Below are 25,910 nucleotides of genomic sequence, written 5' to 3' on the forward strand. Positions count from 1 at the left end.
TATCAAGTTTCTGAAATAGTGAGGATTGTCTGCTCTTTTATATTCATTTATCTTGACTACCCTGCGCTGATATTGGAAGCTTTGTCCTCAGTGTCACGGATCGTCTTGGAATAATGGACGCAGTCGGGACCACTCGACCGACAGCTTCGGTGCCGGCGCAAGCACCTACGACGCGAAGTCACGAATCAAAGACATGTATAAGCGGGGATCACAAACATCTAGGATGTTGTCAAGCATTGGATCCTGTACTTCAGGGTATGCAATCCTGCTGCACTGTGTTTGCGGCCGCTAGTAAAGACTCGTTCCAATACGGACTGATGATCGATCCCGCTAGACCTTGGCTACGGGGCTAGCTGATAAGCTGCCATTGACTTCTATACCTGGAGTTATCATTTCACCACTATGCGTATCGATGATCGGGCTATCACATAACGATCACAAGGCCTGTTCCCACGGCAGTCAATACATTTATCTTGAGAAGTCACAGGAGTGATAACCTTCCCGAAGACACAAGCATAAATATATGTTACTATTGGAATATGGCATGCTCCTTCTCTTCCTAGCTACTAAAACTTTTTGACGAGAGATTTATGGAGCCAAAGGGGTATACCTAGATAGCCCTATACCTGCAGCTGTACAAACTGACCGCTCTAGAACGACCACGATATAACCGCATTGTGGATTCGCACGCAAATATGCAGGAAGTGGACTTAAGCGAAGCAGTGGCTCAGCCAGAAAGTGGGAACCACGGTTTGGGCTACCGTAAAGGCACGAAGGGCAATTCGATAATGTTATTGAGCACAATGATCGCCCTTTTCTCCCAATTTTCGGTGCCGAGCGTGCGGCTCAAAAACGGTGACATAGGCCAAATGCCTGATCTCATTTCGGTGATCTATCCGCTTGCGGGAGATGGCAGGAGCCCTAGTATACAATTGGGGTCTGAGCCCTAGTATACATTTGGGGCCCGGATCGACATCCGGAGGATGCATAGAGCTAGACGTACCGTCGTGCCTCCGGGACCGAATCGACTTCTTCAACGTCCAGGAGAGTGACATGCTCCCAGAGAGCAGAAGGGTGGACCTTGTGATTGAAAAATTTGCACCAAAAGGTGATCTCATTGGCAGTCAAGGCGCTTGCGAGTGGGAATATTCGAGGGGGCTTCAGCCAGTAATAGAATTTTTAACAACCTTGTTATATCCTTATACACCCTATTACACGCCGCCGGGGCTGTGCTTCCAGCTCAGAATGAAATTCACGATATTTGCGGTATTTAGGTAGACTGCTGAATTGTCTATTCCAATTGTACAACCTTACCCGGTCGGTGCCGACTCAAACCATAACGCACTTAGGTAAGCCTAGTTGATATACTTTTAGCGTACTAAATCGAAATAGAAAAGAAGGACAATTTCGCACCAATTAAATGTAGGTGGTCGACCAATCGGAAACGCAGGTTTGGCCACCCATGTCGAAAAGTTATGCTTAGAATTATGCTTAGAATCCTTTTTCTCATTCCTTTGCAAGCTCAGTTAACGAAAATGTATATTGCGACGAGAGCACACCACAGAGATTGTGAGCATACCATGGCTTATAGAAAAGAACTTCAAACCTTCTGTCTTGATTTGCGCAAACCATGTGGTAATCCTGATCCTGCACGGAGCAGGGTGAGGCTCACTAGGGAGAACTCTTGCCCCATACCGCGAAAATTGATGAGCGAGGATCACGAGCGGGTCTCGGTCATGGCGGGCTCGGGCGGCTCGGTCGCCACTCACTCCGACTGGTCATGCTTGCCGGTTTCTATCAAGAGCGCAGGGGCGGACAAGATCCATGGTGTGAATGCTGCCCTCCAGGGTGCTTAGCGTTAATGCATGCAGAGACTTGAAATGAGCTATTCCCTACTCGACGCTCCCATGGTATTGAAAGTCAGTGCCCACATGGTCGGCAAAACCAAGCGGAATGTCAAGCCCCATCACTGACATCATTAACGAAAATAAACACTCATTACTTTACTACGAGGCACGAGTGCACCGAAGTTCTAGACTGCCTGATTAGTAAACGCAGGCGAATACCCGGACTTGAGGTCCTTGCACGATGCTGCGCTCTTGTACCAGCCTATCTCGATTATTCCTTGAACCTTTCGGTATTGTTTGATGAACTGCTTAGCTTGGTACGGACGAGCCAAAATTGCAATGTTGTGGGACCCATTATTGCACACAGGTATTAGCTATACACCTTGAAGCACTTGCTCGTTTATGATTATTCCTATCAAAATTGTGCGGGTTTGGAAATTTCTTCTGTTGTAGTATTGACATAGAGCTAGTCAGTACTTCAACTTTGTCATAGAGCTATTAACCTGAAAACTTAAATCCGGGAATTGTTTCGACGCCTCAGCAGGCTCCTAAAGTGGGGTGATAGTTTTTGAGCCTGTTGCGAATATCTACTGTGTACTGAGGTCCTACAGTATTGAATTTCGATATCGTGGAAAATCTACGTGGAAGCAATCTGCGAACCGAGCAATACCGGAACCGCCTTTGGCGTTGCTTGAATATCTGTGTCTGGATCCCTACCGGCGTATCTGTGGTTACTATTATCGTAGGGCTTCAATGCCTTGAAAGTGAATTCGGATTTCTCGTAGGCAGTCTCGCTTAGGTACGGTTGCGAGGTTATTTATATAATAACAATACTTAATATGGACTGGCTGAAGCAAGTGGTTGCTGTGGAGGTGTACGAGCGGCGAGCGGTGGTCCTCCCCAGGTGTAACGCATAATAAAAGCCACAGCTGTGGAGGAAGCTCTTCGTTCCTATCTTTCCTTTCCAGCTTTACATTTTCGTAATATCACAGGATTTGCATCGGAGCCTCAATTCACCTATGGTACCGTGACAACGACCATTCCTGCTGCCCTGCACATTTTATTCCTGCATATTCTCTTCCTATGCCTCTACGTGGACTTCGCCGGGCAGAGTTCGACAATACTGCGTAATCCTTTCCTCTGACCACCCATTTGGCCTCCTGTGATAGCCTAAACTTACAAATGTCCCGGGACCGGCGTGAGGACGGTCAAACCCAGGCTCGAACGCGTCTCTATACCGGCCAATACCTAATGGTGGCAGGTTAGGGTTTAGCCGTGATCAGTCGTCTAGAAAAGGGTTGATTCCACTGTGGTACATGAACCGGCCGACCGCCTTTTCGATCCAGACGGATCTTCCTGGATGCCAATACAGGCGCGATATGTTGACGGTAATCCGCGGACGGTGTGTGCGATCCTGCCAGCACAAAGTATCTCGCATCTGATCAAGTAGAGATCTGAAATTACACTGGGTGAATTGCAAGAAGCCAAGCTCCATGGTACGTAAAGAGACCGGTAAGGCGGCGAGGATTGTTAATAGATCGTCCTGGTTGACGAGGAAGCGCACCAAACCAAAACGCTGTAAACGTGATAGGCTTTCCAGCGGGAAAATCTTTTGGAGAGGAACATAACAGTCTTCGCGATGGTCATAAGGAATTTCTGGAATATTCGTCCTGATACTGATGTACTCTAGGCCTAGGCCACCCCTGCTCCAGCAATAGCGCACCCGAGATGGCCGTTCTGTAGTACTACGGCGAAATTAGCGTGATCCCACGGCCTTCTGACGAGAAGATCGATGTGAAGGTGACGGAAAGTGGGATGTGTAAGTAGCGCTTTGAAGCTCTTATAATACTGATTGGGTTTCTCGAAGAGTCTGATGTTCAAGCCTGTCTCGAGCTCGTGCGCATCGATGCAAAGTTCCGTGACCTTGTGTGCCGTATTGTGTGTCAAGGCGTCTACAATGGACCGGAAACCTGGCCAGTCCTTGCCGGTAGCGTCCTATTCAGTTGCGTACGGTGGCATGTCTTCAGGGTGTTTGGGGCATGGCCAACCCCGCGGAACAGGGTAGTCAAAGCCTTCGGAGAATGCGCGAATCATTGGAGTGTTGTAAAACGGATTGAGAGGCATTCTGTAAGTGGCAGGTGCAATAGTTATCCTTCTAAGCAATGGAAATCGACCGAGGCCAAGTTCCAAGGCCTGTACGTGGGCCGCAGAGCGGAGGACTTCACGTTCCTGCTGGACCAGCCTTTGGTAGTACTCCCAGGACTGCTCTACAGGTAGAAGCGCCACTGTTTTTTGTGCCATCCACATATAAAATGGCCGCTCAACGTCTTCTCGTTTAGCGTCCTCAATTTCCTCTAGGTGATTCTCGCAGGCACTCATAAACCATCTCGGACAACCCGACTCGGAATCCGATGCATTGTCGCTTGAAACATCACTGACGCTGTCTTGTTCCTCGTCCTCAGTTTGCGGGTGTAGTTTGGCTCCAGTCAGAAGCGCGTCGTCCCATATGATCTCAGTGAACTGTGTGCGATAGCTTTCGTGATGTGCTACTGCGAGTTAGACGCTCACATTTCGCGGATTGGCAGACAAGAAGACACGCTGTAGACGCATAACCGTGCTCTTACTCAGGGACCTGCAAGTCAATCGTAGGCTCTTTATGTCGCTGTTGGGCAGGTACCCAGTTATCTGGCGGATGATTTCGACTGGAAGGCGGATAAAAGGGGTCGCTGTGTTTTCAGGTGAGATGAGCTGACTCGAGGAGTGCAATGCAGCCATTCTGACAAGGGACGGGAGATGGCCTTTTGAAGCTTGCCTCGTGAGGGTGTGCATACAGAATGGTAGGTGGGAATGGAAAGGTGCACTGCTATCCATGGATCGCAAAGCCCGGCCACCACTGCAGGGTGGAAACCTTTCCACTTGGGTCACTAGACTACACAGTAGTTCTCCGTATCGACTCAGGCTCTGCGTACTATGTACCCTGGGCGCCGATCCCTACTCAATCCTGCGTACACGAAGTTTATACTACCAGAACCGGTACCGAGTACGTAGAATTAAATCATAACGATATGGACCTCATAAGGCACGCGCTTTATAACAAATGAGGGTAAATGAAGGGTTCAAAGCCTTTTTTTTTTTTCTTTTCTCCTTTTTCTTTTCTTGGCTTAATAGCAAAAGCCGTTAATTGTCACGGCACCACTGGTGGTGTATTGAGGCTCTGCTGCAAATCCTGCAATTTTGCGAAAATCAAAAGCGGAAGACGAAAAGAAAGAAGAGTTCCCTCCACAGCTCTCGCGTTTACTATCTACCCATGGGGCGGGCCGTACGGATATAGCGAATGGGGCCTGTAGTCCACAGAGTAATACCAACACTGGACCAGCAAGCCACATGGTGTTACTGCATAAACTGTGGGTAGGGGAGCGCTGCAGCGTTGTTCCAGGCGAGAATGTGTCTGGCGAATCATAAGCAAAGGGGTTGGCGGCAATGCGTTGCTGGCGCTTAATTTCCACGTTCATTTAGCGCCTCGGCCCTATGGCGGCTACTCCGTTGCTCATTGAATCTTGACAGACTCAACAATAAGGACGGTATTCCATACAAGTAAGGCAGCATCAGATCAGCTTTTCAACGCTTCCAAGGCCGACGACACTGTTAGTGTCAACAAGGTCTCTTTAGACACGTTGGATGAAGCACACCGCAAACCCGTCGTAAAAGCCATCCTAAACATACTCTCTACCGAGCTCGCTGAGAGCACGTATTGCCAGATCGTCGACGGCTTGCCTCTTGCAGTTGTCTACGATGAGGCCTACTGTGATTCCCTTCTAGATGCAAAACACCCGGCCTATCAACACGAGAGCCTCTGCCCTGGAGTTGTCGGAGAAGCAAGAGACTTGTATTCCGAGTTTGCTCCTGCTCTATTGCAATTCGAGATATCCGCAAGCCTCTCCCAACTTGCAAGACCAAGTCGTATAACTAACCGATGCTATCAGGTCCTGTCAAGATACAAGGCTGCCTCACCAGGCTCCCAGCTGTTCAATACTCTTCTAGTAGAAATCACTGCGCTTTCGATTCATCAGATTGCTGTCCGGCTGTTCAACCTGGACACCAGCCGTCACAAGGCAGATAATGTTGCATCATGGACGCCTCCGAAAGAAAACGAATCGTGGTGGCGCTTTAATCCAGACGGGCCCCTGCCGACTCTTTTTTGTCATAGTTGGTATACCGACTATGAGGAATATCCTGAGGGTGTCGCCGATATGGTGGGATTTTGGGCCGAGAATCGCATTCTTGGCGGCGTGATTCTGTTCGACAGGGCTACGCCAGACTCTGATGCTGTGTACATCCATCCGGACTGGAAGGACGTGACGTACAGGATATGCAAACTTCTCGACGCTCAGAAGCAAGACCTACTCGACTTCCTCCAATCAGAGTCACCACAATGCGCCAGATCGCTACCTATCCGTCCTAATGGACTTAATCTTGTCCGTGTTGATCCAGAAGAATCCATTGCACTTACCAAGGTCTACCGTAATATCTGGGAACGGAAGCCGCCGCCAGAGTATGCTGGTGACGAACGGAGCGGCGACGTATATGACCCGCTCAACTTCCCTACCATGTCAGACCAGTATGACGCGCGATCACGTTGGAGGACGAGATTTGACAGATATTAATATTAAACAGCCGCCACAGGTGGTTCTGTGCTTATTGATAAGATCGTACTTTTAATATTGTGTGTAAATAAAACATAAATTAAATTAATAATTTTATTTTATTTTTAAATATGAAATAACTGAATAACATGAAAAAAGCATGTAAAGCTTCTGAATTTTATGAATTTAACGAAGGTGAGAGGCAGCATTATAATAATCAGGGCACTTCTTAAACTCGTTTTTATAATTAATTTAAGTCTTGCCCTATCCTAATGAGATTTTATCCGTAGTGTAACGCTCATAGCTCAGATTTTGGGGCGTCCATTTTGAGATCAGCCATACATTTCTTGTTCCTACGAGCACCGCCCGCAAAATTCTCAGTCATCTTGATATCCGACAGACCGTTGGCACCGAACGGAGAAATGCCTCCAGCACATAGCGTCTCACCAATCATGTTGTTGTAGATCTGGAAGTTCAAGCCATGGGCGGCAAGAGGTTGCTGGAATCCCCAGATGTACCTGTTCAGAGTGCACTGCGTTTGTTCCCGGAGCCAGCCAAACTCCTCGTCTGTGTCGACCCATGGCAGCGGGCCGGACTTGTTGGTCGTCTTCCAGGCGGGCTCGGGCGATGCCCAGAAGTTCAAGCCACCTCGGTCGAAGTAGACTCCGTGCACGTATGGGTCAACTGCGCGCTTTCCCAGAGTTTCGTTGACGGGCCTACCAATGCCAAGCTTGAAGTGATGTTGACCGTCAGCTTCACCCAGATACGCGAAATGGAAGTCATGCCCGTCAACTTTAGCTCCCAGGACCGCGACTTCTTGAGCAACGCCATCCCTCTTGGCAACCTTGGAATCGGTGTCTTTCCACATTCCTATATGCCTCGTCTCCGCACCGATCTTTTTCGATAATATCTGGAGGGCATCATCCGTGCGGCTCTCAAGATCTCGTGCGTTCTGTGGGCGTAGTGTCCAATTCGGCTTGAATAGATCTCGCCAGTTGGGCATACTCCAGCTGCTGGTTGCAATCTTTTCCCTGATCGAGCCCTGGATGATGGTAGACTGGTCTACTACAGTTGCCAGAGCTGCTGTAACGGCGATGCCGGCGAATACGCAACTCGACCTTGTCCCCTTGTCGTTTTCCCCATCGCTGTAGGCTTTGCAATCCTTAATCAGGGAAAAGAAGCTGTAAGCCGCCCCAACGCCGCCTACAATCTTGTAACCGACGTTGATTCTCCGGCGGGCATCCGCGCCCGCCCAGTCCCACCTTTTGTCTATTAGATCTGGGATCGAACGGAAGCATTAGCCATCGATACTTGCTAGTTTCTCGTCTCGTTTGTCTGCTCCTTACCTGTTGTGTTGGGATTGAGCTCCAAGTCAGTAGCCTTGAATCCCTCTCGGAAATCGGTACCGCGTGGAATTGTGGCCCCGAGCGCAAATTGTGCGTCGAGAGAAGACACAATTGCCAATATAGCCAAGAGCTGTTTCGGTACGAGAAGAAACGCTAGCATGGTGAAAGCTGGTCGTGAGTATCAGAATTGAGTTGCGGTAGGGATTTTAGATGTGAAGAAGATGTAATGAAGTGACGATGTATTTATGGATCTTGACAGGCCGGAGCAAACTTTTTATATCTCGCTGAAGCGTCAACTTTGAAAGAACTCTAGTCTTCTCGAGTCCTCAATGTAGGCAAACTTGATTATCGATCCGGGTCACCGTATAGCATGAAGCGCCATGGCACACAACCGGAGTCAACACTGGCGGTGGAAGGCTGAGTCCGTCTAATGCAGGTACGTGAAGATTTCTATTAATGGCTATGGCTCATATTTATTACTCACATGTAAAAGCCGTACTGAGCTCGTAAGCGACGTACACAATTCATCTTTGCCTTTTCCGATGCTCCCATGGTTAGACGACGTCTCGTATGCATTTGGGGTTCAAAGCGATGCACCGCCACAAGCCACTGTCAAATCTTACGCTCAGCACCGCATACGGTCCCCCCAGCAAGGCACCTACATTTAATTCGCGAGGTTCTTTTTTTTCCCCTTGCAAAGCATACGACATGTGCATTAGCTGAGGCTCAAAAAGTCGTATGGGGGCATCTAAATATTACCAGACTGGCACTGCCACCAACGAAATGTGCTCCTCTCCTGTGATTGAATGGTTTCTAACAGGTAAATATGATATATCATGTTGGTCCGATGGAAACTATATAAAAGATTGAGGCCGCCATTTATTCAAAGCGTGCTCCTCAGGATTGGTGGCTCCACAGCATACTCGAGTCTTCATATAGTCACAACCATCTATTTATTCTCGAAAACTTCTTCAAAGACATTATGCTCCAACGTTTAGCTGCGGTGATCGCTCTGTGCGCGGCAGGCTCTCAGGCCTGGCAAGGTACGTGGATTAGTGCCGCTAACGACTTGCAAAGCTTTTATGGATTCTCTACTTACAGGTAATGTAGTGGCAACGTATGAACGTGCCCTCCAGGGAGGCTGCACGCCATCGACCGATTCGAAAATCCGTCTACTGTCTGGCACCTCTGGCGAGTGCGTGACTCTGGGAACGGACAAAGGAGTCAAAAACTGCGATCAATATAGGTGGGACGGCACGAGGGCCATCGAAGACGGAGGTGGCTGTCAGGGCAAGGACAGCTTCTACCCTTACGCTGCAGGTTATCTGGATGACGACAATGTGGGCCTCAAATGCGAATTTTTCAGTCAAGCTGAGTGTGGAGGAAGTGCACTCGCCTTTAAGCCAATTCGCGAGCAGTGTGCTGATGATGATGCCCTATATGCGGGGGTCAATGGTGACACACAATTGCACTCTTTCAAATGTGTGAGTCATTCATTACTACACGCACGCCCATGACCGTTTCACTGACGAGCACCACAGAAAAAGCCGTGAGGCTTCATCATTTTGCAAAGCATACATGCATTTTGAGTGGTATTTGCTGCACTGTTTGACCGCTGTGAGATTGAAAGAGCTCGTACAGAAAGTACTTGATCTCGGATCAAGCCAAGACAGCGCAGCTTGACCCTTAGGGCAAGACTTGAATACTAGCACTTGATTGAATCACAATATCCTATATCCAGTGTAATCTGATGTGACCTCCGTTGCCTAGCAGCTCTTTAAGCATAGGCGGACAATACCGCCCAGCACAAAGTACCTAATAAAGTTTCTTATAATTAATCTAAGTAGGATAACGTAATCCTAACCTCCTGAATTCTGGAATTATTTCGAGAAACGTTGAAATGCTCTTGGACTTGAAGTCAAGTATCATTCCTAGCGTGAGGCTTAGATCGGAAAGATAGCAGCACATATCGACCATCAGAACCCTCACGATCCTTTCCATCGAGATAACCATGGGACAGCTCTCTTCTTGCAGTTATGGACCATCCTGTGACCGTATTCAATACGCTGATTCACGCTGGGCCATCTAGGAGCATTGCACAGTCCTGACGCCACACCCAACCTTTCGGACTATTTGGGTCGTCGTAACTTCTCACAAGCCAATACATTCCGTCTTCGGCATATACATTAAACAGCTGAAGTTGTATTAGGCCGGCTTAAACAAGAGAACTTGAAAGTGCGAGAAACTTACCGATTGATAGTCGCAAGAGATAAATGGAAATCCCCGACGGGTCCCCGACAGTTTTGATTGCGCTCGGAGGGAAGTTCCAAGAAAAAGTGACGTAGAAGTATCAATCGGGCTCTCCGGAATAGCAATCGCATGTGCCAGGCTCCCCCACCTCACATTGCCTATAAGCTGATCCGATTCTTCTGACATGTACGTTGTAGCTGGTATGGGTAGTTTAACCAAAATTACACGGCCCGGCTTACTGAGCCATGGGACTTTCTTACGTGACCTCGGGGAAACACGCCTATCATCGTCTGGGTTCTTCCGAGGGTTTATGTAGTGCGGCGTTTCCGAGAACACGTTTTGTCCCCGGATAGGTTGGCTGGCGTGACTTTCCTCTCCCTGGTAGCTTTCAGCGAGTCTAAACGTCGTTGAGCCTTCGCCAAGGCCGTGGAACCGATTGATAGAAGGTTTTGGGAAGCCTATGATCTTGTCTGTCCTCAAAGATGGTGGCAGTAATTTATCTTGTCCAACCCCATACTTCGGACAGGCCTCTCCAGATGTGACGGTGGCGCCCTGTTGCTTTTGCTCGACCCTGGTGGCGGCCAGTGTATTTCTGATCGATGACCCAGGAGCAGAAGAGAAAATAAAAACTTCGTCGGAAACCAACGATGGGAATTGGGTCTTGCTAGCGATGTGATTGTTGCACGGCTTCACTCTGTTGATGAGAGGCTTCTCAAATCTGTATCGCTCTGTTGGCGGCAAGGAGACGATACTGGGACTTCCACTCATGGTTGGAGATGATGTAATGTCTGTATCTGAGAAATCACCTTCTGAGCCCAGGGTCGTGGAGGATTGATCTGAACCAAGATTACCCGTCAAGCGTTCCAGTAGGTTTTTACCTGGCTGGAATTAGCCAACATCGGAACCCGCATTAGTACTTGTCGGGTTCTGGATTTCCTGAACATGCTGCTGGTCCGGATTGGCTCGCGCTTCTTCGATAGGCACTGCCTTAGCCATATCGACGGAGAAATCTGTTTGTGTCGCGACTGATCGTACTTGAACTTTTGCTGCAGAATGCGACATCTTTCCCACGAGTGCCTCAATTTGGTCGAGCAGAGTTTTGTTTTGAGCCATGAGGAGAGATGCCATGTTGTCGGTGCTATCTTCATGAGCTTTGTCACCAGCTTTAGCGTTTTCCTCCGCAACGGTATCATCAGCCTGTGAATTTGCGAGGATTACTCCACCAAGCTCTCGGATCTCAACGTCGTCAGGTAATGCCGAGGATTTCAGCTGGCTGCATAGTCTCCACGAGTCGATATGCTGGGAGATCCAGGGCTGCAGTACGCGCATAGCCCAGGTATGCAGGTTCTCCAAGATGGCCTCTAGTTCGATCAGATGTATAATCTTAGTCATATCTCCGACCCAAATGCAGACCATACTCTTGATTGGAAGGTGAGCGATCTGGTCCAGAACTTCGAACAGTAAAGGTGGTACTCACATATTTGTCTTCGCTATCATCATAGAACGCAGTCCAGATACGGACTTCTGATCTGACCGTCGTCATCACAGTGGCTGGTTGTACTTCTTTGTGAGTCGAATACTTCACAAGATTTCGAAACATCATCAGCACAGCTACTGCGGCATTTGCTGCTTGACAGTAGCATTCCATAGCCTTCCCAAAGCCCTGCTTCTGATGTTCCACAACGAACCACGGATAGCATATGCAATCAGATGCGACAATGGCATCACGTCTCTTATCTCGAAATGTGTCAGTGACGCTTGATCGAAGCCCATTACTGGCTAGTTTCTGGAGCGTGGCGCGTGAGAAATTCTCGACATTCCTCTCTCTAGGCCAATTGTCCCAACGCCACCCGGCGGTTTTGTTCGAGGGCCTTCCACTAGTCGGTGGAAAGTCATATATGTGAAAGTATGCGACCCAGTCCGGGTGAGGCTCCGTTAGTCCCTGTTGGCCATGTTCACGGCGGAACTCGCCCGATGCACTGAAGAGTGTCCAATGGCGCTTCTTGGCGCTATATATTCCTGTTAGTCGATTTGATCCTCTTTAGAGTAGTTATAAATCGTCTTACTGCCCAAACTGATCGAAGTAAAACTTCGCACGGGATTCTCTGGAAAGCATAAGCTTGTGACGCGGCAGGCCAACATGAGCATTACCTCCGTCTGTCCTCGTCAGTGATCTGCATATCACCAAGCAATCTAGCAAAGAAAGTGTCATCAAAGAAGGCCTCCCACTCTGCCTCTCTATCCCAGCCATGACGGAGTGCTAATGCCCTCCTTGTTCGCCAGTTGTAGTCATGAATAGCGTCTATAATTCGCTTCCGTTCGGGCTCCTCGGCGTGGGGTTCAGCGAGCAGAGAGTGGAGTCTCGTGCGATCTTCGAAATCTTCAACTTCATAAAAGCCTAACCGATCGGATATAGTACAATCAAAATCAAGCAAGACGCTTCGGAGCGCATCAGCATGAGTGTGTAGGCAATCAAATCGGCCAACATCCTCGAAGAAATAGATGCGATTTGCCTCTAATTTTTGTCGATCCATCATACACTTATTCAGGTTAAAAAAATGAGGGTGTGTAGATGGGAATGTTTAGGAACATCGAAAAAATAATTATTTAGGACGTGTATTGTAGGTTACTGTCTGATGTTTTAGAAACGTTCGATGTCAGTTCCAACAGGAGCTTCATTGGATGAACTGTCTCACTGTTGCAGCCGTGGCGCTTCAGAATCCGTGCAGGGCAGTATGGCTGTTCGGCACCCTGCCAATCACAGTCAGCATTAAGCGCCCACTCGATACGCAACGGCCAAGGTCGGGCCGAGCCCCATGCAAACCCGGCCCGTCGGCTGTGAATATCTAAGTGACAATACGTGCTATACTCAAGGAACTCGAGTATGTGAAGGGCCCACTTCAGAACAATAAGTATTCTTCAATTCTGCAAGACCCGCTCTCAAAGGCAGTCGTCAGCTCTACCACGTGGAAGAATTGATAGCTAAAGTTAGCACAGCGATAAAAAGGCGAGATGGCTCATAAAGAATGAGCAAAAATGAAAATAAAAAACATACAACACCGGGTATTCGCTGGTGGTCACCCACCCAACTACTAATCCGGCGGTTACCAGTTTATCTATGGGAGAGCGGACGGGATCCCGAGTTCTCTAGTACCTATGGTCGTATGTGATAAAGCAGTGTCGTAACCAGGTTTATGTTAGAGTCACCGTGGGTACCATCACATGCATCACAGAATCGGCGGACCACCCAATAACACTGTGAGCGGAGTACTCTGTACGTTAGCTGCCTCCTTGCCGAGACGCCGGCGGACCGGACAGCTTTACCTGATCTACCTTCTCACAAAACGTATCATTGAGTTATGATAGCCTCGTTTAACTGCCCTGGGGTGGATATGACCAATTGATAGACTCGCCCTGCTCTCGCCAAGTCCTTCTCGAAGTATGAACTCCGAGTTATGCGGCAATCGTTGCGGGCTGCTTGATTATCTTGACCGAGTCCCATGTAAGATCAGGAGTGAGTAACGACGATTCCGGTGCTCATTGACATGCCGCCATTATCTCGCAGTCGAAAAGCAGGACGATTTCTTGTTTAGAAAAAAAAGCATAGCATGCCGAGGTACCGGTGAAGGTCATACTCCCGCAAAATCTCAAAGAAGTATCCCAGTGAGGCAGAGGGCGCCAAACAACGAGACCTGAGGCTGTCGGTGTATACGAGGTCATTAGCGAAGTCATTCTGGCAGGTCTGCCACTGACCTCTTTGTGCGGGGACTTGCCCGGATGCTCGCCTCGAAGCTCTCGAAAGATATTCCCCTTGTGCACCAGACATCCGCCACACAGGCTCGCATCCAGGTCTCAGAGAAGGAACAAAGGAACGGTTCATCGAACATCAGCTTGGTCTTACCTCTATAAGCCCTTAGAGCCCCCTGCCCCGGTCACACCTCATTGGTTTAGACTTACTCATACCCAGCACCTCCTTTTCGGCTTCAAATCTCTCACCAAGGCCACGACAACTAGACTTCTCGAAGTCTGCCCGAAGAGGGCGCATCGAGGCGTAGTATACGGAAATAGCCGGCGCTCAACAAGACAAGAGATAACCTAGGACCCGACACTTCGTCGCCAGACTGGGACGCCAGTGCCGGATGGTGTGCTTCGGATGGCACCATGGACAAACAAGTACCTGTCGTGTGTCTGTGCAGTATCTGCCGGGCTCGAGATGGACAAAGTGGCGAAAGGATACCTTAGGCGCGGCTTGTATCCGAGGGCTTCAAAGCTGGCTCCAGGGGATAGAGGCACAGTTTTGGTGATATCTTTCTACTAGTAAAGTGGGACTAACATACTCTTTTAGGCAGCACTGAATGATGGCATCAGTATATAGAACTAGAGACATTCCATGATTAGTGTATAACACGATATGGTGATAGATTAACAGTTGAAACCCATCTATCCAAGGGAGTTAAGATTCATTCAAGAGATCCTGCGGGCATTCATGGATCTGGGGCCACAACTGGAGAGCCCCACCCAAGCAGTATACTTAAATGGGGTGAGAGAACCTCAGAAGCGATACTGTTCCTCGACTGTTGCATCAATATATCAGATCAATATATCAGAAATAGTTGCAAGCGCTGAGACTTAGTTACCCGCACTGTGTCAAAGGGCTGGCTGGGGAGCAATGCGAGCTCTGCAACACCTAGTGGACTTCAGAAAGGCAAAGAAAGCGAGGGGCGTGTTGCAAGCGCGTGCACAGTGAATGACTCGACGAACGTCAGGTCCAACTTGAGCTTCACCTGCATGAGCTTTCCTGCAGGTGTGGTGGAGGAACTGTTGAGTGTCACCCACCAAGAGCCGCCGCATCTTGGCGCCGGGGACGTCGTGTTGGTTGTGGCCACAGCAAACACGCAAAGCGAAGTTGAACGGACGAACTTATATTTTCTTACTTCTGGTCGGGAGCATCATCGGGAGCTAAATATGGCATAGCGGTCCTGTATAATCCGGGGTTAGACGCTGAGATCCCTGCTGACGTGCCGGGGGTGCTCTGGCGAATGGGCCTTTGAGGCTGAGTCGGACTGAGACCTGGAGTCCTCGATCCTTTCCCGTGAGAGTGGTCGAAGAAGACGGCCTGGCACACTGCCGTCGGCGCCTAGCCGGCTTACTTGGTTGAGCCAGGTTTGAGTGGACGGGAGCAAGGATCCTCAAACTCATCCGCGCTTACTATCTATCCATTTGATATGAAATGGCTGTGCGATATCACGTATTTTGCTATTTGATGGACTGGTGCATACTTCGCTAAGAGTAATCCATGCAGGGACGTGCTAGACGGGACTGTGCATGCGTGGGCATTTTAATCTACAACGGCGTGGCTGTCGAAACGGTATTGTCTGGTGTTGCGAATGCCATATGGGTCAGAGCAGTGGCAGTGTTCGCTGCTTGGCCAACTGATAGCGAACGTATGTTTCTAGCCACATAGGTAGATAGTGAGTGTATATTTCTGGTCAGTCATGCTCGTGAGGTCATATTGTATGCAAGCTAGGCATAGATAGGCGCGTGGTCGATCTATCTCGATTCTGCACTTGTTCCCGGTAAAAGCGACCGATCAGGAATCAAGACCAAAAATCTGTTGGGGATGTAGACAGACGCGCGTGACACTTGGAGGTCGAGTGGCTTGGTGAGGGGCTCCGAGGAGATGAGGGGCAGAAAGCAGACCGCGTTTCTTACGCAGCCTTCGATCGTTCTCGAGCATGGCGCCGTGCTCCGTGGATCGCGCACTTGGTAGCTGGACTAGACCCCGATGGGCAGACACGAATGGTCAAAGATGGGGACACGGAAATGCTGCCGCAGCAAAGTCGGCCCATCTCCTGTAGGTTGGAAAACTTCCCGACGCGGCAGACGACAATTAGTTGTGGCCAGTCAGCGAGTCAAGAGGCTCAAGACGGGACCCCCAAGTGGAGTAAGAATCGTGAGCTTAGATCCTGGAGAGCTTAGTTCAAGGGGTCAGGGACGAGAAAAACTCAGAGCACGGCCAGCCAGGAGATGCCTAGGCTCAAGCCCATCTACAGTGGAGAGGGTGCAAAGGACGGCGGTCGTTCTGTTTCTGGGTGAAGCTGCGACAAGAATTGCGCGCTGGGTTCTATCGTCGGCGTTCTGATGGAGTTGAGGTGGTGGAAAGAAACAGTGTGTGCAGCAGGGTCTGCCGGCGTCGTTTCGTGATGGCGCATCAGGTTTGTTATAGCAGCTCTCAGCTCTGGACGCGGGCAAAGGTTGATAAGAGGATCCCGCCGAACAGCATGCGCCGGAACAGATGGAAGCGAGTGGGATGGGCCACATTACGCGCAACGAGCCAACCTTGCTTTGCGGTCGGCGCTCGTGCTTTCTGAGTGGACGGGCTGGGTCATCTGTGCCTTGGGCCGAGCGCATCGACGGGCGTCGGTACGAGAGGACACGCAGGAGGCGAGACGCAGGCGAAAGTCTGCGAGAAAATCATGACTACGGTACTACCACAGCAAAGGAGCAAGCAGTGATCACTCGGGACCCGCGAAGCATCTCCAAGCCCGGCTGGTGTGGGCAGCCCCCGTCATCGTGAGATTACCATGGCGGTAACTTTGTAGCAGATCCGGCTGTGTTGGTGTTTGGGTACCAAATATTAAATTGTCTTGTTGTCTTGTAGGGCAGCAGTGGGGGCGGCAGGGTGTTTACATAGTATGGCATCGAGCTCAATCCAATGTCCAGGGGGGGTTTTATTTTGAGCTTGCTCGCCGCGTCGACTACGATGCCGGTATTTCGAGAAGCTGGAGGCAGTTGGAGAGCAGAGCGCCGAGCGCCGAGCCAGCGAGCCAGGGTGCAGCGCCGCCCACTCACCTAGGTACTAGGTGCTGTCTGTGGTCTGTGGCCTGTGGCTAGCGAGCAGCCTGGGAGCTGGGCCCGGTGGGTAGCGTAGCACCTCTAGACTCTAGTCGTTGCACTGCCCCAATTGGGCCAATCGGCGTGTTGAAACGCTCCCTGAGGCGTGCCCCCCCCCCCCCCCCCCCCCCCCCCTACCTGGCAGACCTGGCCGACCTGGCATACCAGACTGGAAAGCAGCTGGAGGGCCAGTCAGATCCACGCCCGGCGGGTGCTGGGGCAGTCCTGGGGCGTGGCCGTCCAGTGCTGCGGGTGCTGTGGGTGACAGGCCAAGGTCCCGTCCAGCCAGCCAGCCAGCATGGAAAAGCCCAAGGCAGGCAGAGGGGAGCAGGGGGGGGAGCCGTGGTCGACCTGCGCAGCGCGAGAGCGTCGACGGCCCAGGGCCAAGACGGGACCCGACAATTTTCTGACGTCTCCATCCCAAAACCCATCCTGACCCTTTTCCCTCCTCCCCCAAAGTCAGACCCCGCGAACGACTTCCAAAGGCGACTCGACCATCAATCATTCCCCGTGACGACGACCGATCTCTGCATCTGTCCTTTGGCTGTGGTTTGCACCCGCGCATACGTTTCACCCCTGAGACTGATTCCCAGTCCCACGAGCGACGACTGCCCATTGTGTGTGGCCCTGACGACGGCTCCTGCCCTCTTGAAACCCCCCGGGAAACACGAGGCCCTCCTCCACTAGAGCGAGCGAGAGAGAGAGAGAGCGTAGAGAGACAGTAGAAAGCGAGCGAGCGACAGTGCGCGTCAACAACACAACCACCGCATCTCCCACTCCCACTCCCACTCGACGACGAACCCCGAGATTCATTCTCCGGAATTCCCGCGACCGCACGCACGCACTCGTCGCCTGGGCAATCCCGCGACTTCATTTTATCCATACCATCCGACGCCATCTTGCTAACGGGGCCCCCATCGGCGATCATCGAGTCCGACAACTCGACTGTTTTATCACGGTACGCTTTTTTTGTCATCATTCGACGACTCCGGCTACTGCTGCCCACGCATCTCTCCCAAATTCATCACCGCATCCCCTGCCTCTGCACTCGGCATTCACTGCTCTTTTTTTTTTTCTCCTTCTTGCTCCTTCTTCGCATTGCCATTGACACCAAGTTTTCGTCAAGGCTACCCGACGCCAAAAAACCCCCAGGTGACGAAAAATTTCATCCGTGACATTTGGCCTCGACCCTTCTTCGACTCGACCACCGACGTCGTCACCAGTCCTGCGCAGCCCTCGCGTCGCGCACCGAGCTTCTTTCGAGAGCTCTACTACCGCTGAGATCGCTTCATCGTGAGTTTCTTGCCCCCTGCAGACACTGCTCCTGGCTCTACTTCTTTATCGTCCCCCCTCATGGACCTAGGCAAAGCATGGGTAGTGCCCGTCGCGTAAAAATAAAAAAATAAAAAACGCCACGCATCCATCCAGGACATGCGTCGCGGTCAGCGCAATCTCTGACACGGGGTTTACACACATGTACACAGCTGCAAGCATTTACTGACATATCCTCTCCAAGTTTAAGAAGTGCATCGAACTCTGGATTGGGCTTCCTCGTAGATCCCACGCGGCGACCTATTCCCTTCCCCCTTTCCCCCCTCTTCCCTGTTCTGACCAGCAAGTTGCACCCTTTCGAAGGCTGTCTTTCTGGCAGGTGTGGAATTCACGATGGCAGACCAACATGATGTTGATCTGGACTCCATCATCGACCGTCTGTTGGAGGTTCGCGGCAGCCGACCTGGCAAGCAGGTCCAGCTCTTGGAGACCGAGATAAGATACTTGTGCACAAAGGCTAGAGAGATCTTCATCAGCCAGCCCATCCTGCTTGAGCTGGAGGCTCCTATTAAGGTAAGAAACCCCCCTCTTGGTGGCGCTGCGTTCGAGCAGCAAGCTCCAGGCCGCACACGATGAGAGAGGGAGAGAGAAGCTGACATACCTCCCTACCAGATCTGCGGCGATATCCATGGCCAATACTATGACCTTCTACGACTGTTCGAGTACGGCGGTTTCCCGCCCGAGGCCAACTACCTCTTCCTGGGCGACTACGTAGATCGTGGCAAGCAATCCCTCGAGACCATCTGTCTCCTGCTGGCGTACAAGATCAAGTACCCCGAGAACTTCTTCGTCCTGCGTGGCAACCACGAGTGCGCGTCTATCAACCGAATCTACGGTTTCTACGATGAGTGCAAGCGCCGCTACAACATCAAGCTCTGGAAGACATTTACGGACTGCTTCAACTGCCTGCCCATTGCTGCCATCATCGACGAGAAGATCTTCACCATGCACGGTGGTCTCAGCCCGGACCTGAACTCGATGGAGCAGATCCGTCGTGTCATGCGTCCCACTGATGTAAGTCATCTCATCCTGCTCTTGTTCCCAGCTGGTCTTGGCGCGCATATATTTCCTATCAAATGTTGGCTGAACTTGAAACTGACTTCGGGTCCCCCTCCATGTAGATTCCCGACTGCGGTCTTCTTTGCGACCTGCTGTGGTCCGATCCGGACAAGGACATCACCGGGTGGTCCGAGAACGACCGTGGTGTGTCCTTCACTTTCGGTCCGGATGTCGTGTCGCGGTTCTTGCAAAAGCACGACATGGACCTCATCTGCCGTGCCCATCAAGTAGTCGAGGATGGCTACGAGTTCTTCTCCAAGCGCCAACTCGTGACTCTGTTCAGCGCACCCAACTACTGTGGAGAGTTTGACAACGCAGGAGCAATGATGAGCGTCGACGAGAGTCTGCTGTGCTCGTTCCAGGTACGTTTCTTCCCAGTCGTATATTGGATATCCACAGTAGTGTGCTAACTTGCTTCCCTCTAGATCCTCAAGCCAGCTGAGAAGAAACAAAAGTACGTCCATGGCGGCCTCGGAGGCAGCGGTTTCGCAACTCCCAGAAAGCAATCCAAATCCTGAAAGTGAGAATTCATACGAACTTCCATTCGTCTATCTAGGTTCGGTCGTCGATAAACTATTACCCCGAATGCCACCCGCCGCTGCTCCTCGCACACCCTCACCCGAGTACTCGACGACGGGACGTCATGCCCGCCAGGTCTCGCGACGTTCGAAATACGGTTCCTCCGGACGTGGATCACGCGACCATGGCCGCCGCTGTTCGAGTACTAATTCCCAACGACAATTATTCCTCTCGCATCCCTTTCACGACACACGCCGTCAATGATGAACGACGCTGACGGCCGAGTTGATGATGGAACGTGGCCTCACGCGGAAAGAAGTAAAATCAGGTTTTTCATATTGGAATGGTTCATGATGAAGTGTCTCGGTGTTCACGACGCTTGCATGTGTGGACGTAGAGACCGACGAGGGCAGGTCTAGACAGTTAATCTTGTTTTCCCCGAACGGGTTTCCCTCTCTTGCGAATCTCCATACCCGTGTTGCCCAGGTGCCATGACCAGTACGCAACATGCTGCATAGTCCATCTCGTTGGCACACACTGTCTGCCTCAGAAACCGCCGACACTCGCCCAGGACTCGGCGCGTGATCCTCGAAGTCCACTGTTTAGTGTTTGTCCTAACGGTGTTGCAAGATTCCAGATTTTTCACTTATACGCCACGCGAGAGTATAGTAGCCACGTTTGATTTATGGGACCATCCGCTCTTTAGAGTTCGAACGAGATACCACGCGCTGTTACTGGCGGATAGCTCACCTAACTCTATAAAAAGGAACTGGCCCGTTCTTTTTCCGAGTCATGGGCTGGCGAGGGCTGCCGACCCCTTTCCCGGCGGGTACCTGACCACCTGTCCATGGTTATCGCTGCGGGCGGCGAGCCTTGTGCCTGGCCTGGCCTTCCTGACGTCCCCCCTGACGTTATGCCCTCGTTGGTTCGCTGGGGGGCATGCATGTGAGATAGGACGGACGGAGGGACGGACGGAAGTTATGACGCACATGTGTTACGACACGGGACTCATCTCGGAGGGGCCCAGGCAAAGCGTAATTTATTCTGGCGCGCAAAGGCACGAGTGATGCCATACTTGACTAACTAGGACCCGTCTTCGATGGCGTAGGTGTGAAGTTATTCCCAGTATTCCCGGGCCCGTCTGCCGGTGCTGCTGCTGGTGTACCTCAGCGACAGGTCGGTGAAGGTTGCTGATCCGGACAGGTTTCTTGGTCAGTGATCTAGACGCCTTATATGGGGCGTTTGCTGGAGGTGATATGGTGCTGTTGTTGCTATGGTATGCATAACCTTTCAGTTGGACTATCCAGGCCCCGGACTGCCTTGTCTGTCCTGTTGTGTCTTTCGTCAGCAATACAAGGCGGGCATCACTCAGAGGAAAGAGGAACAGGTCTTGATGAAAGCCCTTCAACATCTCGCCCGTTTTGAAGTGAGCTTGGGATTCACTCTTCCGCAACCCTTGATTCGATTTTCCATGTTTCTATCATGGCCCGCTTTGGTGGCCGGAACAATAAGACGGTGTGCGCGCCACTGGTGAGATGTAGAGAGGATATACAACGTCTATACCTTCAACTGCAAGGAAATACTATACTGAGCCGGGCCGACCCCAGAGTGTCTCTTCTGAAGAGTAGCTCTGGCTAGTATGTACTGATCCGCCCATTTCCTTATACCAGCCCGATACTGTTACCATGCTTGAGGGCGCCGTACTGTAAGGAGATACTGGAGCTTCTTTATCAGTGACTGTCCTGACCACGCTCCATGCACACACGCTCCTGTCGGAGGCTACCTAATCCAGCTAACTGGCTGATACCGTCGTGGAATCTGCATCCACCCGCCCGCCCGCCTGAAGTCAACTCCTCTCACGGCCGCAGCGGACGGTTATAGCGTCCTGCCCCGGGTCAAACCCATCATCACTGACAGGACGCCTCAGGGCTCTCCCCGCAACCGCTATATCCTGTGTTCTCACTGACAGTCCTCGCATGCCTCCCGCGCCTCGGCCTTGGCTTCGGCCTTCCGCGCGACCGCCTCCTCGACCTTGGCCCCGATGTCCTGGCCGGCGTGCGGCGGCTGGCCCCTCCAGGACCGGGAATCCGGGATGCCGTCGCCGCCGCCGTCGGCCGGGATCATGGGGAGGGACTGGCCCTTGCGGAGGGGGTCGGTGTTCTGAGCCTCCTGCGACTGACCCGGGGGCGGCGCATCACCTGTCGCCGTCTTCTTCATCTCCCGCTCGCCTCTGTCGGCCTTGGCCCCCGCCTCCGCGGCCGCCTTGCCGTGGTCGCGGTCCACGTGGCCCAGGTCGCGGCCCGGCTCGATGACGTCGCGCACGCGGCGCTTGAGCTCCTTGGTCTCGGGGAAGCCGCCGTCGACCTTGCGGTCCCAGAGGGTGCGCTGCTGGATGCTCGGCGCCGGGTTCGAGGCCGAGGGAGAAGCAACAGCGGCGTGCTCGATGGTGACGGTGAAGGTGCCGCCCGTGCTCGGCTGCAGGGCGACCTCGCCCAGCGACGTCGAGAAGGTCGAGAGCAGCTCTTGGGCGTACTGTTGGGGGAGATTCGTGTCAGCACGAAGGGTTCTGGGCGATCAGACAGGCAGGTGAAGAGAGAGCGAAGAGAGAGTTGAGAGGGGTTCTGTGGCAAGAGTATTGGATGGTATAAGCCAGGAGCGCCAAGCGTATACCCGAGTAGATACTGGCGGGCCCAGGGGATGTTCTATACCACATGCGCCGTAGCCTTTGGAGAGATGGCAAACCGGGGTGGGATCAAGGACGCCGTTCATCTGTCATTCCTCTTCCTCTTCCCTCTCTTGACACCATACATCAGAAAGCAACTCACATATGCAGCCCGCAGCATCCACTTACACTGCGTGCAGAAGCGGATGGTGATGCGCGGGAGAGGGAACGGCGCCGCCGTGGGGACGGACTCGTCCTGCTTGTGCGACGCGGAGGTGGACTCGGCCATGGTTCAAGCAGCCCTTACCGAGTCTTGGTGTTCTTTTTTCTGATTTTGCAAGGCTGCCTCTCTGTCCCTTCTGTCTTGTATATCTTCCCCATGCGTGCTGTGCGCGCGCGTATCGGAACGGAGGGCCTGATTGGTGTCTCACTTTTCCGACCTGTTGCCACTCGTGCTGCCACTTGCTGGAGTACCACACCACCCATGGAAAGGACCCCGCTGACGTTGGGTGACGTCGATCGCGCGGCCAGGCCCTAGGCACCTCCCCTAGGCCCGGGTCCCTTTCGCTAGGGGGGGCCCTAGCTCCCTGGCCATTTGGAGCTTAGGCAGGGTAGGGTCCAGATAGGTAGGTGCGTCGGAGCTCTAGCTAGAGTGAAAGCTCTCTCCGACACAGGGGGGTTAGGGTACGGTGTTTTGAGTATCCAATAGGGCCCAGCTGTGTGCCCATTGGTTGAGAACATTCGTGACTTGGTAGCTTTGAGGGGAATTCTCGTCCAAACGGGCGGTAGGGCCTGGCCTGAGATGCTGCGAAAGCAAAGGCGGGCAAAGGGCAATATGTTGCGGTTGGGAGGACCTAGTTACATCCTGCAGTTTGCCCTGGCTGGCAGGACTGTCGTGCGCGAGATAGGGGAGAAGAGGAATCTGTGGGATGCTATGAGCCCTCGTCAGACACTGGCAGTTGGCGATTCTCTGGGCTTGGGATGTATATAGGTGATTGACAGCATAATGTACCTCTGCGCAGTGTCTATCTACAGCAGCCTGTTGCTCTCGCACCTATGGACCTCCATTGAAAGACACGGGAAACAAAGTTTGTACATTGACGAAGAGCGCAACCACCACCACCACCACCACCACCACGATTACCACGTGTCTGCCACTGTCTGTGGGTTGGAAAGACAGCACTAGCTGCAAAACTGGCAGGTTGGCAGAAACAGTCTCCTTCACCGCATCCCCCCGACGTGCCCCTCTCGCACGGATGCAGATGCGGATCTGCGCATGGGGATACATGCAGTCGTTATCGAATGTAGGTACGTACGGCCAGCAGCAGCAGCAAAGGGGAGCAGGGCAGCTTATCTTCCGCTTTCTTTCCAACTTGGGACTCCCATCTTGTGAACACCTTTTAGTAGGGTGGTGAGCGGCGAGGTAGGCGGGCGTGGGCTTTTGGCGATGGCGAGACTCATTCAAGATATGTTGTTATCGAATTGGATCTATTTTCTCCCTTGCAGATGATGGTAGAAAAGACTGCCTGGCGACAGGTCAAGCAAGAGGCATGCGTGAGCGTTATTTCACACCGTCGTCAAGTGATTCAATAATAAGGGGCAAAGTACAGGCGCAAAGAAGAATTATTACATGCTGAAGAGCTTCCTCCCCAAACGACCTGTGTCCCTGTCCGCACTGCCATGGCATGCATTCGTATCATGCCGGCCCAGGAGACAACCCGTACCGTACCAAAAAAAAAGACACAAAAATATAAAAAGAGAAAATCTGATGAGATATGCCATCAATTATCGTCAACGAGCCGACTCAGCCGCACCTCTTGGTCGTTCTCCTCTCCTCTCCTCTCCATCCGGGGGTATTGTACGTTGCCGTGATTGTCGGCTTTTATAATCCGTATAGCGAAGTTCCTTTTGATAGCGCTCAAACACAAGCTGGGGGGGCCAGGAGATGTTTATGTAGGCACATATCCCACCGTCGAATGCAGATGGGCCTCCTTGGCTGCTTTCATAACGACGTGAAACTTGCAGAGAGCGGTGTTGGCGCCGCTCTCACTCTCTCAACTGGGCCGATGCAAGCTAATTGGCATGGCTCTACATGACCAGACAGCAACCACCGCTCTGTTGAGGTGCGTAAGGGTCCTCTCCCCTCGGGACAGCCCCCCATACGGACGGGACCATGTAATCTCTCGTGCTGTTGCAGTAGGCGATGATGCTACGTTACGGGTCAGCCTTCTGCCCTCCCCACCCTTTCCAGATGCACACTTGGGAGCAACCTACCTCTTGGATGCCTGGGAGACGGGGATTCTTTCCCTCTCGAGGTCCTCGCGCAGGCGGTTGTTGAGCTCCGTCAGGCGTCGCAGCTTGAGGTCGGCCATGGACTGCTTGTTCTTCTTGATCTGCGACGGGTCGCCGACATCGCGCGAGGTGTACTGAGGCATGGTGGCGGAGATGGTGGACGACGACACCGAGAGGCTTCGATCTCTGTTTCGGGGAGGGTTGTTGCGGCCGGAGGCGGGCAGAGAGCTTGGGCCAGCAGCCGTGGCAGAGTCGGCTCCTCTGGTGATCTGGTTCTGTGGTGAAGACATGCTCTGGTCAGTGCATCCCATCCATACCATGCATGCGGTTGGTGATTCAGAAAAAAGAGGTCAAAACATGGTCGCGTGGTCGTGTCTGGGGAGTCGCATCGGGGCGAAAAGCAATCCGAGGGTTTGTCGTCTTTCCCCCCGTCGGCCTATTTTGTGGGTGCAACCGAGGCGACGGCAGCAGTATCGCGCACCCAGGGCCGGCGGGCAGCGGACGGCCCAGGCGAAGCAAACCGCAGAAAGGTCGTGTCTGGAAACACGAGAAATGGCGGTTGGACCAGACCCAGACTCAATCCGTGGGCCGCGGGCCGTCTCTGGGTTCGTATCGCAGGGGGGAAAGGAGAGTGACGCGGTAGCAGGTTGAGTGTGGTGGTGGCAGCAAGCCGCAGTAGGGGGAGCAAAGAACAAGGACGGGGACGGGATTGTGGATGGACTCTGGACCCAAGACCTTGGGGGAGAACTGGAGGTGGACTTACGGTTCGAGGTGACGATCACGCAGGAAAATAAGCCAGCGAAGCCTGGAGGGATGCGACAACGAGGGCGCCGGCGATGCGGTGCGTGTCTCTCTTTAGGATATCTCGTCGAAGAAAAAGTAAGCAGTGGTCGACTGGAGGGAGAGGGAGGAGGCGACGGGACGGCTGCAGGCAGTCCGCACGTGCAGTATCTCAAGCCAATTGAAGCACCTCAGCCAACTCTCTGGCACGATAGAATCGTTTGTGCGGCCTTGCTTATGGAGCATGTCTTGGACAATAGTTCTACAGCTTTTATGGGGTCAAGGT

General features: G+C 52.2%; 8 protein-coding genes across 8 annotated transcripts; 3 read left to right on the forward strand and 5 right to left on the reverse strand.

Annotated features, from left to right (window-relative positions):
• Positions 1-3,539: 3,539 nt before the first annotated feature.
• On the reverse strand, positions 3,540-4,622 carry JN550_012861 (uncharacterized protein; the record flags this gene model as incomplete). Its single annotated transcript, XM_049311383.1, has 3 exons — positions 3,540-3,842; positions 3,906-4,367; positions 4,416-4,622. 3 exons carry the CDS (start codon positions 4,620-4,622, stop codon positions 3,540-3,542), a joined length of 972 nt encoding a protein of 323 aa, XP_049165188.1.
• Positions 4,623-5,231: 609 nt separating this feature from the next.
• Positions 5,232-6,511, forward strand: JN550_012862 (uncharacterized protein; the record flags this gene model as incomplete). Its single annotated transcript, XM_049311385.1, has 2 exons — positions 5,232-5,251; positions 5,443-6,511. The coding sequence occupies 2 exons, from the start codon at positions 5,232-5,234 to the stop codon at positions 6,509-6,511; spliced, it is 1,089 nt and encodes a 362-aa protein (XP_049165189.1).
• Positions 6,512-6,788: 277 nt separating this feature from the next.
• On the reverse strand, positions 6,789-7,996 carry JN550_012863 (uncharacterized protein; the record flags this gene model as incomplete). Its single annotated transcript, XM_049311386.1, has 2 exons — positions 6,789-7,768; positions 7,837-7,996. 2 exons carry the CDS (start codon positions 7,994-7,996, stop codon positions 6,789-6,791), a joined length of 1,140 nt encoding a protein of 379 aa, XP_049165190.1.
• Positions 7,997-8,818: 822 nt separating this feature from the next.
• Positions 8,819-9,389, forward strand: JN550_012864 (uncharacterized protein; the record flags this gene model as incomplete). The annotated part of the gene is made up of 3 exons (XM_049311387.1): positions 8,819-8,879; positions 8,938-9,320; positions 9,378-9,389. The coding sequence occupies 3 exons, from the start codon at positions 8,819-8,821 to the stop codon at positions 9,387-9,389; spliced, it is 456 nt and encodes a 151-aa protein (XP_049165191.1).
• A 1,585-nt stretch (positions 9,390-10,974) lies between these two features.
• JN550_012865 (uncharacterized protein) lies at positions 10,975-12,620 on the reverse strand (the record flags this gene model as incomplete). Its single annotated transcript, XM_049311388.1, has 3 exons — positions 10,975-11,505; positions 11,564-12,095; positions 12,238-12,620. 3 exons carry the CDS (start codon positions 12,618-12,620, stop codon positions 10,975-10,977), a joined length of 1,446 nt encoding a protein of 481 aa, XP_049165192.1.
• Positions 12,621-18,645: 6,025 nt separating this feature from the next.
• JN550_012866 (uncharacterized protein) lies at positions 18,646-19,889 on the forward strand (the record flags this gene model as incomplete). The annotated part of the gene is made up of 4 exons (XM_049311389.1): positions 18,646-18,825; positions 18,925-19,326; positions 19,434-19,733; positions 19,797-19,889. The coding sequence occupies 4 exons, from the start codon at positions 18,646-18,648 to the stop codon at positions 19,887-19,889; spliced, it is 975 nt and encodes a 324-aa protein (XP_049165193.1).
• Positions 19,890-21,849: 1,960 nt separating this feature from the next.
• JN550_012867 (uncharacterized protein) lies at positions 21,850-22,841 on the reverse strand (the record flags this gene model as incomplete). The annotated part of the gene is made up of 2 exons (XM_049311390.1): positions 21,850-22,422; positions 22,716-22,841. The coding sequence occupies 2 exons, from the start codon at positions 22,839-22,841 to the stop codon at positions 21,850-21,852; spliced, it is 699 nt and encodes a 232-aa protein (XP_049165194.1).
• Positions 22,842-24,640: 1,799 nt separating this feature from the next.
• On the reverse strand, positions 24,641-25,134 carry JN550_012868 (uncharacterized protein; the record flags this gene model as incomplete). Its single annotated transcript, XM_049311391.1, has 2 exons — positions 24,641-24,761; positions 24,827-25,134. 2 exons carry the CDS (start codon positions 25,132-25,134, stop codon positions 24,641-24,643), a joined length of 429 nt encoding a protein of 142 aa, XP_049165195.1.
• Between the last annotated feature and the right edge of the window lie 776 nt (positions 25,135-25,910).

Source organism: Neoarthrinium moseri (genome assembly GCF_022829205.1).
Source record: "Neoarthrinium moseri strain CBS 164.80 chromosome Unknown scaffold96_Wmoseri_CBS_16480, whole genome shotgun sequence".
Classification (NCBI taxonomy): domain Eukaryota; kingdom Fungi; phylum Ascomycota; class Sordariomycetes; order Amphisphaeriales; family Apiosporaceae; genus Neoarthrinium; species Neoarthrinium moseri.